General features: G+C 39.7%; 1 protein-coding gene across 1 annotated transcript in view; it reads right to left on the bottom strand.

The window, feature by feature from the left end:
- FARP1 (FERM, ARH/RhoGEF and pleckstrin domain protein 1) overlaps positions 1–13,897 on the bottom strand; it is a 225,575-nt gene that overhangs the window by 67,322 nt on the left and 144,356 nt on the right. The window contains exons 3-5 of the mRNA XM_054389576.1: positions 6,288–6,392; positions 1,198–1,240; positions 7–85 (exon numbers count right to left, since the gene is read on the bottom strand). Coding sequence (XP_054245551.1) covers positions 7–85; positions 1,198–1,240; positions 6,288–6,392 — 227 coding nt within the window. The remainder of the gene's footprint in view (positions 1–6; positions 86–1,197; positions 1,241–6,287; positions 6,393–13,897) is intronic.

Raw genomic sequence — 13,897 nt, 5'->3', positions numbered from 1 at the left:
ACTAACCTTGTCAGTTCCTCCTGCAGCTGAGCGTGGTCAGGTGGGAAGAATTTTACCACAAATTTTACCACTACGTGCTTCGGTCCTAGGGCAAACATTAAAGGAAATTAGTGAACATCAGTAACGTGCTGGCCAAATCTTATTACACAGAATGAATTACAAGGAGGGCTCATGGAACCTGCCATGCATACATACACCCTAACCTTCTGTCATTTGATAGCATTGGGATTATTTAGAGACTGCACAATAAAAATTTACACACAATAAAAGAGAACAGTAGCTTGGTCAAGGGATACTCTGCCAAAACTGTGTCTGGTTTTAGTAATTGCATCAGTTAATCCAATAAAATACATTACACATGCCTATTTTTCTTGCTTCAGAACAGGAGGGAGCTAAAATGCACTCTATTTTTCAACTCCACTTGCAAATTTCTGTTTAAACAGCAGCACATTTGTTCTGACTCTTACAAGTGCAACCAGTGATAAAAGGACCAATGCATCTCTCTTTCATGAGAATTGCCAGAGCAAATGTTCAGACTCATATGGTCAGAGAGTCACCTAGGGAAACTTAATCTCAATTGGCAAAACTCAATAAATAAAAAACATTACTGATATTTGACAGAGAAAAAAAAAATTAAAAAAATCACCTAAAGCTTTCATTTTTGCTTCTACTCCTCCCAGAGCTGATGGCTATTTACAGTTTCCTGTCCTTTCCCACCAAACACCATAACTTTCCTGATGGCTTTATGCTGTTTCCTCTTCTTGCTCTCATAGTTCCAAGTTCCAGAGCAGTGTCCCACACAGTTGTAATATATCTGCTAGTGGCTTCCAATAATAATAACATCTTCCTGTTATTTTTATTTTATTTAATTTCTGCTACCTTTTGGCAGTATATACTTCCATTAATCCTTATTTTACTGTACTCTTTTTTTTTTCCTCTATAAAACTGTTCCCTCCATTGACACCACTGTCTCTTCTGGAGACTGACTAAATCTAAGCCTCCTACTGGATTAGTCCCTTCATGTGTTTATGTGACATAACTTTACAGCACGCACAGTGCATTTTTAAGGAGACACATGAAATAAAAAATAATCCATGCAAAATTCAGTGAACAAATGTGAGAAGATCCCAACTGACATAGTCCTAATTTATTCAAGTACTCTCAGATCAACAAAATAAATGACAAGGAAGCACTTACTTCTAATTTGTTTCATAACAGGCTTCAGAAGATCAAGCCATACCTGAAAACAGAAGAAGGTGGTGTTATCAGCTCTGAACAAAACTACTGCTCACAGAGGAGCATTTCTCATTGCACTACTTAAATTTGCAGTTACTTTTTCACACTGTGATCATTGTGCTCTCCCTAGTTTTCTCCCCAGAGCTATGGAAGACGTTCAGGAAACATCACTGTTAATAGGCTGTCTCCATGGCATGGCTTTTGAAGCAATACAGATTGAATGAGCTGGGAAACAGTAATGAAATCTCCACCTCACTCGTCTCAGATAACAACAATCACAGCACCTTTGACCAGGAACCATTCATTTTGTAGAAACAATACCTGAAACATGGAGTTCAGAAAAAGACAGTCCTATAGTGTTATTTGTTGTTCTCACCCTAATTAATCTCAAGAAAGGCAAGAGAAAGGGTCTAGTGCTTGCCTTTGAGCTGGGAATGCTGGGCAAACGGAGAAAAGAGAAGGTGCAACCTTCTCCTGGTTTTGGGGACCCAACTGAAGTCCCACTGTAAAGCCTGGGCATAAATGTGGAGCTCCCTAGCTTGGCCCTATGGAGATAAAGGAGTCTCACTACTACAACCTGGAATGTCCTCTCAGGTCAACGGCATGAGGCAGACAGCAGCACATAGTATGGGTGGGTGGAAGCTTACTTTTGAGCTGTGTTACATTTTCTCTTTTCTATAAACCTGGGGAGCTCAGATCTATGCGTTCTCAATTGCATAGAGCATAATTTCTGCATATAGCTTCCTTTCATCTGTTTTCCAAAAGCCCATTTTTCAGGATGGTTGATGGGTCTTTCCCTTGGTTTTGGAAAGAGAAGCAGCAGCTGGAATAAATGTTTTCAGATCCTAATCCCTACTCTGAGCAGTCAGAAAGGCCCGAGAAAATGCTATGAAAAGCCAAAGGACGTAGAACGTAAAAGCCAGATGACTTCCAAAGCCTGGATAAGTGCAACAGCTCACAGTCCTCATCCTGTAACAACATATGCCTAAGATTTGTATTTTGTTATCTCACTAAATTGCATGAAGCCTCCCTTGGAGACATTTGGAATATGCGAAGAAACATCTTACAACCATCACAAAGGTTAAAGCCATTAAAAAAGAAATTAACTGAGCCTTCCTCTAGAAAAAGAATATATATTGAAACGAATACATATTTGACCTTTAATAATTTCAGACTATGTAGAGGCTGAAATATACTCCTAACGTCCATTTTAGAAAATCACCTGAGAAGCTAAACAAGCACAGGCCTGGTATTGCTGCTCTAACTGCTCCAATGCTGCTTGCTGTTTTCATCAGTACTAATTTGAGTGCCTCCAACTAACAAAGACCTCACACTGCTGCTCTTTCATACTCCCTCAGTTTCTCAATTGAATTCTTTCTATGTTTCTCAGCCTATGGAAGTTTTTGTTTTTCTGGAAGGGCTGAGGAAAGCCAAGAACAGGAACACAGTATTTATCACACATTAAACTGGTTCTGACACTTTTTGGCATTTCAGTAACTTAAAACTGTTTTGTTTCATAATGTTGGTGTGTACAAAACCTGCAGTGAAGGTCAGAGACTTTGCCAAGTTTAGCGGGATAAAAAAAAAATAAATCTTGAATACAAAACAGCCAGTTCACAAGAATATTTGGTCTCCAGGGAGAGTTTATAATACAGCATCAGCATGCAAGTGCCTCATTCCTTTCTCCAGTTTTCCATTCACCCTACAAGCGAGTTACAACACCCTTGACCAGAATGCTGAATAACAGAAAGGTGTACTGAGCCTGTGTGGGGAGAACAGTGGGCAAAACAATGAACTTACTGCTCACCAGACACAAGCAAACAAGACTTACACATCATGCAACTCCCACACTGTATCTAAACACAGCCAACCTACAACTGGTTTATAAACTGGAAATGAAAAATAGCTTGAGAATTGAATTAAGATTAACACTTTCAATTTTCTCCAGATCTACAAAGGCTAAATTATTTGTTTTTTAAACAAGGTCTGGTATTCTGTGATAGTGACTGTATTTCAGCAGCTGGAGAATTTAGGCAGACATCGAGTGTAATGGGACACTGTGAAACCCTAGGCTTGGCAAGAGTGCCTCATTTCTCCCTGTCCCAGCAGGAGGTGCAGCCCTCAAACAATCCATGCTCACCTCCCATGCAGATCTTGCCTGCCATAAGCACAGCACACATGAATGTATACAGCTGTCAATATGTCAGATGGGAGGTCTGGAGCCTTGCACGTTGAAACAAACACAGCTGAACTGTGAATATATGACTTTATGTATGTATGATTACATCCAAACAAGTATGTTCTAAATGCTTATTTTTCCTTTTCCATTGCATTCCACATTGGACAAGGAACTCACTCTCTTTAGATGATATGAATGTAAAATATGCATGTGTAGTTTATTTCTCAGACACACCATTAAGTGTAATTTATTTTTTTTTTATTATTTGCACAATGCTTGAATTCTACATTAGGGCCACGATGAAGCTCAGAAAGTCTTACATCCCACAGGTACATTCATCTCAACTGCATCATATAAACTGGTTATGATAATTTAAGTGTAAATACTCTTTTCAGAGTGCTGCTCCACATTGAAATGGTGCATAATCAAATCTCCTGCTTCAGAGTTTCTGTGAGTTGCTTTTAGGTGGTTGAAGGTGTTACTTCCACTGAATCTCATCAGTCTGGGGCACAGCTGACTGTGGGCAAGATTTGGGGATCTTGCCCTTTTCCAGAAGCAAAGACTGGAAGATACAGGAACATGGACTGGTGCTCTCAGTGTGCTGGTTTGGGGCCAGACAGAACCTCTCTTGCCCCGAAAGGGACAAAAGAATGAGACTCACACAAACGGATTGGAGAGTGATGGAAAGTTTAAATGGAAAAGCAATTGGTGAAACTACAGAAAACTACAAACTATAAAGCATAGTGGCAAAGAGTATCCCAAAGCGTACAGAATCCCTCACAGAATTCCCAAAGGCTTCCCAATCCTTCCCTTCTCCCCACCTGAGGGTATACCCAAACCCCCAGGGCTCTTTCTTCCCCCTCCCACTGCTAGGCAAGTCTCAGGCTGGCCAGGTCTGAGACAGCCCCCCTTCCATTCTCCTCCTGGCATTAGGCCTAGTCAGGCCTAAGGGGCCTGAGATACTCCCCCGGCATTACCCGATAAGAGAGCATCTCCCACGGGAGCAGAGAGGGAAGAAAGAGAAAGAGAATGACTCTGCAGATGGATTTATAGGGCGCAGGATTTATGGGTAGCAATACGCCGTTTCCTGTGTCCACCCCTATTGGGTGGGCACCTGGGACACCAGAGGTGTATCTCATGTAGCAGTGGCAGGGGGCACCCAGCCTAAACTGCCACATTCAGATACTTGGCTAATATTTCCTTTTGCAAGAGTAGGGGCCAGGTGAGTTACTAGGCTCAATGCATAGAGGAATTTCCCTTCAGGTCAAGCTTGTGATAGCCTTAGGTGTTTTTCTCCACCTTTCTCTTCACCAGAGCCCTGACCTCCTCAGTGTGATAGTCTAGGCCTATTTCCAGCCAGTCAACTCCCACTGCTGCGAAGGCCTCAAGCAGCACCTCAGTCTCTCCTGTGTCCTGCCTCAAGCAAACCAACCATTTTGGCTTCACAAGACGGAAAACTAATAGTTTACTTCAGGTCCCAGAGCATAAAAAAGAGAGTCATCTATTTGAAACTTAATAACCTGTGAAGAAGAGAAGGCTGATCAAACGACCTCTATTTTCTAGAAAACTGTTACTGTTATCCTAGGCAACTGTATATACAAAAGATGCTAGGATTTGCTTCAGCTTAACAAACATACATACATCAGGAATGTTAGTATGTCATTATTAAGATAGCTACATGACCCCTCTGCTTTAACAGTACTGTAGAGTTGCATCATTTTGAAGATTTATGTTAAGCTCTCAAGTTACCTAAAGCTTTAGTCAAGGACATCTGGCAGAATACAAAACTTTCTAGTAAACTATGTTTCGTGTAAATCCAGGAGAAAACTGTGAGGTGGATCACTTTTAAAGATCAATGCCCATTAAAAATATTTCCTCTTTAATTATAGCCAACCTAAAATACCGTGACCACTAGTGCTCAGTTTTAGTGTCTACGTAAGCCTCCACTGAGGCATGATGACGCATTGTTGTACTAGCAGAGAAACTCTCTTTTGTTTCTTTTGTTAAGAAACATTGCTTCCTATAGAAATTTTATATGCATGGAGAGAAAAGAAATTTTTTTTCTAGTTGCCCAAAGTAACCTCCTTTAGATCAGCCAGAATTCACTGAACAGGCAAAAATCCAGTATACACTAGAATGTAATGGTCAAACTATCCAGATAATGAGCGCACATGCCAGTAGGTCACATACTAAGTCTAAAGTAAAAGAAACTTCAGAAAAAAAAGTCATTAAGGGCTGAGAAGTCATTAGCCTTTGGCTTTCTCTGCTACATGATACTGCTTCTTCCCTAGAAGTATTAGTGCAAGGAGTGAATGTAGTCAGCAGCTGTTCTGAGTCCAAAGTGTCAGGACCAGGCCACCTGCCTGCACCACTCAGCTCCCCAGACACAATTTTCATCAATTTATTTGGATCTTCTGGTTTTGCTTTCCTTTTTATTAAGCTTGTTATATTCTCTCTATTCATTTTCTTGCTCTATGATGTTTTTCATGGAACTCATTCCAGTGAGTCACAATCATTCCAACTCTTTGTCTACAGACAAGAATTATTTCCACACTCAAAATTAAGCAGGACTGTAAAATTAGAGCTGAGAGTCTGCAACAGTCCTATCTTTGGCTTCTCTACTACAACTGATAAAGAAAAAATGCTCTTCCAGCTTGTGTCTGAATTGGCTGTTACTTTCACCATGGATGATGACAGGTTCTAAAAACCATTTCTTCTACTCTAGCAGGCAAGAACAATTACTTTTTTAATTTTCTTTTTTTTTTTCTTTTGGAGACTGAATATTAAATATATCTTTTAAGTAAGTAGGAGAAGGAGAGAATACAGTGTGTATGTAGATGAAAAGCAGCTGAGAATTAATCTTTTTACATACCATCATCTTTTTATGATCTGGAAATTCAAGGCCAAAATAGTCGCCTTCAACAAGATTCAGGTGGTTGCAAACAGCATCATGCAGAACTTTCCCTGGAGCTCTTTGCTGTAAGAAGAAAACAAAGCCTAGGGTTACAAAGATGCTTTCAATTAGTGGCAGAAAAATTATTGTGCTAAGAAATTGTCCAGCAAACAACACTGTCAAAACAGTGTATAAAGTCAGTGGATATTCCAACCATACCCACAGGGCAGTTTACAAAAATTACACAAGCTTTAAAGCTACAGAAAATATTCATCCATCCCTGGATGGCAGTTCAGAATCCATCTTTGAAGCATTTTGAGGGAAAAATACTATGAAATAGAAGAGATAGAAGAGGGGGATATGGGTTATAAATTTCTTATGCCTGCCAAGGCTTATTTCTACTGTGAATTTCGCAAGATAACCATCTCATCCCGTGGACCTTCAAGCTGTGTCAGATGGTGCAATGCACATCTGTATACAACATACTGAAACCAAAATGCTCACTAACAGACCTGTCATACTAAACAAGAATCTGAGGGTTTGGTGGACACCACTTGATACACAACAGGCTCAAGACCTGGGTTCTGACTTCATATGGTCTTATCCTGAGCCTCCTGCTGTGAGGCGCTGAGGCTGATCAAGGCTCATCTATGCTACTGAACAGAGTTGTAGAGCAATTTGAAGGAGTCAAAAGCAAGCATTTCCTTCCACACACTGAAAGCCTTCCCTCTATAAGGACCAGATGTTCTAGTCCAATATTAGCTCTCAGAGTCCAATATTAGCTCTCAGAGCAGCCGCTTTGCTCATTGTAAGGATTCTTTTCATCAGCATATCAGTTAAATCCACACCTGCAGCAAATACTGTAAATTACAGCTCACCAGCACGTCTTCAGCAAAAAAACACTGATTCTGTATAAAAAGGCCAATCACTGAAATCAAATGTTTTTGTTCCTTGAACAAATGTACCTATTTTAACTCAAGAGGCCCTGAAACAGAGATCTCCACTCACTTCAAAACAGTAATAACCCACTGAAGTGAACAGACTCCTCTATTACAAGAGACCCATCACACCCCAGACAAGTACCTTTGCACTCAACCTACAGATTGGCCCTTTCCCTTTCTGCCCAGTAAATAATTACTACAGCAAAATAAAACAGCAATAACAGAACAAAGAAAAGAAAACCATTAGAGGTGGGTAGTCTGGCTGACCTGGCTCAAACAAGAGTCTGAGCCCATCTCCAGGAAGTGCCCATACCACAGTCTACTTGCTAGCAGGCAGTTGGCCAAATCCCACCTCCTCCCAGATGTGTCACTACACAGTTTTGTTTCTATTTCACTGGGATACCAAAATATAAATCCCTAGGTTTTTTTCTACCTAGCGTAATACTTGATTTGCAGCCACAACCCAAAGTACACAGCATTTTCCCACAAGCAATTTATCTAATATTATCTAATACAAATTGAGAAAAGCAAATATACAGTAGAATGGTTTACATCAGGGAAATTAAAAGGATGATGTTTTTCTAGGGGAGGCTCAGAATATACGTGCCACCACAGTGGCGCTGTCACCCTGGTGATGCAGGACACAACGACCAAACCCTTCAATGCTGGCTGGTTTTGAAAGTCAGAAGGGAAAAGCCAACCTCACCTCCCCAGGAACTTGCTGAGCAGGTTTTTGCCCAACGTACTCCCATTGCCTTTAACAGACCTATGCCACCAGGAAACAATGATCACTTAGTTAGATTATTTTATTAACTGTTTGTTAATATTAGCTGTAGCAAACATTAGACTCATTAATAATGTCAGAAAAACACATCAGGAACAACTGTAGACAGAAGTACTAGGGGTCTTTTAAGCATTCCTCTTAACCAGCCTTGCAGTATCTAAAATAATTCATACCAAAATGCCAAATAAGAGGACACAGAGAATGTGAGGAAAAAAAGACGTCTGTTTTTCTAGACAGAACATTTTTGATCTGATGTAATGCCATCCAAGTCTCAAGTGCAAATATATTTGAATACACTCATTTCACATTCAGTAGTTCATTAAAGTGAACGCATCCCAAATGACCACTGCCCAGCCTCCAGTTGTAGCAGAAAGCTTCCCATTCCTTTCACTCTGTGGAAGCATACTCAAACATAAATCATCCCTTATTAAAAGAGCTTCCCAGTAAGTTCGTTTTATCGGAGGCAACAAAATAATATTTAAAAGACACTAGAATTAGTGTAATAATGATATTGTTTACTGCTGCAAAAATAAGCCTACGAATGACTTAGAAAGTTCAGGAAAATGCTCCTGCTTTCAGACTAGTCTCAGGCCTCCATAGCTTGGATGGGGCTGAGTGGAAGGATGTGTTTATCAGCCACCCTCACAGAAAGAGTCATAGGATATTTGTTTATCCCCTCATCCACCACCAGAACAATGGAAATACACCGGCACATGGGTCTACTAAAGCACCTGATGGACTCCTGCCTGATGAAGACCAAACTTCATCATTCCTCTCAGGGAAAAAAGTTGTCTCAGTGAGAGCAACAATTTTTGACCAACAGGAAAAAAGGCAGAGAATCTACCACCCAAGGTTAGCTGAGGAGAGCAAGCTTGTCTGATCTCAGACCATGAGTAAAAGTATTTGATTAAAACCTGCTGAGTGTTTCCATAAAGCTTTTATTTCTTTTTTTCCTAAAGCCATTTAGATGGTGGAACGTCAGTCTTGGAGCATTTATGTCACTTGGCATTTTGTCTGGAGCATGCCTTGGTAACATGAAATGCTTCTTACTCAAGTAGTTGTAAATAAGATTATTATTCTAAACTCATCTTAGCTGTGATCAGTCGACCTCAAAATAAAATCTGACAGTTTATTCAAGGGAAACTGTACACATAAAATCTGCTGAGATTTAGAGCCTGATGACACTCCAGTCTTGTAGGACTAGAAGGAGAAGTACGACATCCACAAAAGCAGGAGTGTCTCACAGTGATGTTGATTCAGTGCAGTTCCATGACACCGCCACTAAAAAATTTAAACACAATAAATTAAAATCTCAGTTTGATAGGTAAGGAAGCAAAGCAGCAGACACTCAGAGCACGGCAAACACAAGCTGACAGAGGAAGCATTCAGGAATGAGTGTGCCACACCGATTACATCATCTGTAGGCAACAGCTGTGTCTAACTTGAATGTAGTTACAAGGGCTATGGGGCAACACAAGTTTTCCACAGAACTTGGAAGGCATTTTCCAGCCATCAACTGTGGCCCTGCTGCCCTACTACGCAAGGTTGATTTGCTTCCCTTCCACAGCCCTGCATTTGCACCCATGTTCCATGAGCCAAAGCCTGGATGCTTTCCCTGCTCCATGCCACTGCTGGTCTGATCCATGGGGGCCCATGAGCCTCCCCCAGTATAACTACACATGCCTGTAAGTTTGCAGGGTGGGAAAAGGCTGCACTATAGACTGTGCTATAGGAGGCCCTTTCCCTGCTACAGCAAGAGAGCACAGGCCCATAACATGACCATCACAAAGGCTTCACACACTCGATGACAGAAGGTCATCAATGTGGCCAAACATGGAGGACATGGGAAAGGAGAGCAAGGAGATCTCTCTCTTGTTCTCCCTGAGCATCATCAAGTAAGAGCTGGCACTAGAAAGGGAAAGAACTATCCCAGAGGTGATGATAAGCAGGACAAGGAGGAGGAGAAGGCATGCAAGTGAGATACTGACATAGAGTGTGTCACAATGAAGGTTGGTGGCAAGACTATACTGCCAGACCATTTGCCACCCAGAAGGTAGGAAATAGCTGCAGCAGGTGTTGCTTCTGTCTCTGTTGACAGCCAGGTTCTTGTATAATCAATGAAGAAATATTACAGCTCCAGGGAGCAATTCCTCCCACCTCAAAATGCCCACCTGAGTACATTGGCAATGAACTTTTCCTTAGCAATAGAGGTGTACTCATTTGCTCCTGACAAGGGGACCAGACACCTGTGTTATAGGCTTCATTTTAGAGGAGGTGACTCCCAGTTGTACTGACAGCAGGGAATTACTATTGTTCTCCTGAGGTGGTATTTAGTTACACCAAAATAACATTATAAATTTACTGCGGTGAGAAGATGATTACTGATTCTCAGCCACACATCCTTACTGCTTAATGCATTTTGAACTGGCATTTCATTATAGCTTTGTAAAATCAGATTTTAAAAATTGCTTTATACTTTCAGGCCACTAGTTCTAACTTATGAATACTGTGCATTACCACATTTAGCTGCAAGCTATGAGGTACCCAGTCAAAGCAGCCTGCTTTACACATTGTGCTCTCTGCTCATTATTTCAGTCCTACTCAATTCACCCTCCCTCTACTCGCACCAAAACCCAAACCAGTACATTGCTTATGATCTTCCAATATTTTAATAGGTTCCACAGTTGTTTCACGTTCTAGCAACCACCAATCATTGTAACAAAAAAAAAAAAAAATCTCCCTTTACATGTTTAGGCCAGTCTTTGGTACAGATGGCAATACAGACCTTTTTTAAATTATTTTTTTTAACAAAAAAAAAAAAAGAAAGAAAAAAAGAAGGTGCATAGAAATATCTGGAAGATATTCAGGACTTTAAAAGAAGTGAGTTTGGACACATTTCCCCACCCTCCAGCTAATTTACCTATTACATAGCACTAAATGTCTGTTTAGCACCAAATAGTGATTTTACTTTTTTTATCTGTCCAGCCGACTAATCTCAGATGCTAGACCGGACACATATTTGATTGAAAGGTTTTTCTTCATTTGTGTGTTTTTACATTACTGAGCAGTAATACCAGGTTAAAAAAAAATCACAAAAGAAAATCACGAGAAAAAAACAAACCAAACCAAAACCAAGAAAAACCCACACGAACAACCCCACCCCCCCACCCCCATCCAACAAACCAACCAAAAAAACCAAAAAATAAACCAAGAACTTTCTTTGGAACATTGAAACGCATCAGTTCCATCAGTGTTTTGGTCATAGGAAGAGATAGCTTCATACGGAAGCATGGACACTCTGTTTTCCTTCCTTTATTCCTCAAGACTGATGCAAATGGGATCAGAAAAAAGCTGCTAAGGAAAGGAAATAATTCCTTTATGTTTATCTCATCATTCATACCTCTTACAATATAAAGGAAGATATTTCTTCCCTGTTTCTAATGCCCTGTTCCTATCACACTTTCAGTGCTCAAAAATGAAATGTGACAATTTAGTCATGTCAAGTATTTTACAAATACTTACATATTTTAATTGAACAAAGCTTAAACATAAAGTTTAAAATTTTATGTGTTCTTTTGCAGGTAGTCACACAGAAAACCCCTTGTACTTCAGTTCAGTCTGCTTCTCAAATTATGTTTTATACTCCAGTTTAACAGCTGCATGGAATGACAGTGAAAACTTTATCCAGTATTTTCATTACTACTTCTGAAGTCACACATAGTCAAAATCAATACTAAAAATAACAACTCCACATTCTTAACAACGTAAGTTTTCTGAGTTATTCAAAGCTCTTAAAATGATATATGTTCTGAAAGGACAGAAAACCAACCAACAAGTGTTCATGATAAGCAAGTGGAATAAAAATAACCTTAAAGATGAGCTTGAGCAACAGTATTCTTAAACAATCCTGCCAGAAAGTTATACTTCACAGGAGACTGGAAAACTACTCACAGGAGAACAATGCTGTCAGTATAGAAAGATAAATTTCATATTTCAAACAGTTCTTTCTGTCATAAAATGAAATGCATAATTCATATTTAGTGAAAACCTATTGCTCAAAGACTGGGATTAAAAGCAAGAAGCACTGGTCTGAGCATTGTTGCTCTGGACCTAACACTGCCAAGACATTTGGATGTCCTCTGCCCTTTTTCTCCTCTCCTCCCTTTCAAAGCATAGGTGTTAATCCTATAGAAAGGATTAGATTACTATAAAAATAGCTTTAGACTATAAAGATAGCTCTTACACCTGGGCTTACTAGTTTTTACTTTGCTGTGTAGTTAGGGAGTGTTGTAAGAAGCCTGATTCGTTACCTTTGGTGAAACCAAAGAAAAGAGACACTTTTACACAGAGCAGCCACACTCTCCAACCACTATTTGGAAGTATGCAGATGTCCACTGTATACCTACAGACACCAGCTAATTTCCCCATTCAGAAGGAGGATTTAGAAGAGGCAAATGTTCATGATAACCTACGGACACCTCATTCCTTTTAAGATATTTTCTGTTTTGATGTAGCTGAAGGCTCCACTCCTGGCATGTATCCCACACACTTTTGCACAGACTCTGCACACACCATCAAAGGCAGGATTGAGGCCAAATGCAGTAACAGAATAAGTCTCTTATACTGCCTAAAAACAGGCAACTGACCATCTGCTGTGCGTGTACAATAAGACTATTTAGTGTCGTTTTCTTTCAAGATTTTAGTGGACTGCTTTCCTTCTTTACACTCACCACATAAGTTTATTCCTGTTAATGCCTGTGGCTTGCCTTCCATAGTCTCTGATGTATAGTTTAACCCCCCAGTTTATTTTGTTGGCAGTGCTGTCTTTTTCAACAGCATGACTAAGATAATGTGCTTCTTAATTCTTGTGTGTTTTGCTCCGAATACCTACCCTTAAAAAAATAATACAGCAGCAAAGTTACCTCTTTTCTGCCCACCTATCTGCTACAGCAAACAAAACAACTTCAAAAATTACTATTTTAGGTACGAGATTGCTACTAATAATAATAAAAAAAGAATTCACGTAGATACAATTACTGAAGGAAAATTACAAAGAGATTAATTTTAATAACCATCTCATTCGCTTCTGCTTCTAGCATAGTGTCCAAAAGAAACTCGCTATTTTCTACATTTGAAAATACACAGTTATTGTAACCACGCTCTTGGATTTCTTATCACAGCAAACTGGCTTATATAAAAAAAATTTTCTAAAATAGGCAAAAGCAGAACAATTGCTCTGACTAGACTTTAAACTCTCATCCAGTGCCCCAAGTCAACTTTATTAGAAATAGCCAACAGTAAAATTTGTGTGAAAATTAAATACTTATAAGGAAAAGAAGTATCTAAACAATTCCCTTTAATAGTTGCATGGTGTGGAAGGACTAAATCAAAAATATTGTCTTGGAAAACTAATGTAAAGTTTTATGATGAGGCTATTTTCAGTAATGCTTGGTTATACTTTTGCTTTCAGCAGAGTCAGGCTAATACAAACTTCAGTTACAGTAAATTCTCAGGTAACTGTACATCTTCATAATTACAGTAAAGACAATGGAACTGGAGGCTCTGTTTGGTCGCTTTTCACTTAGCTCATAAAATCATAGCTTTGAAACCTAATGGGCAAATACTACCCACCATGTATTATATGTGTCATTTCAATGTGCAAGTGATGAAATATAAAAGGAGAGGAGATGGTCTGGGTACCTTCAGAAGTAAGCCTTTCATACCACAGAGCAGCCTGTCATCTTCAAGTGCAATTCTCCAATCATGTGATTTCTTTGCAGTTCTAAAAAATGCAAACTGATATTAATACTGATTGCATTTCCCACCTTCAAATTACTCCAGTGTCTAGTTGACAAGGAGTTTGT

This window comes from Indicator indicator, chromosome 1 (assembly GCF_027791375.1).
Source record: "Indicator indicator isolate 239-I01 chromosome 1, UM_Iind_1.1, whole genome shotgun sequence".
Classification (NCBI taxonomy): domain Eukaryota; kingdom Metazoa; phylum Chordata; class Aves; order Piciformes; family Indicatoridae; genus Indicator; species Indicator indicator.
This window is presented reverse-complemented; position numbering and strand designations above follow the sequence as displayed.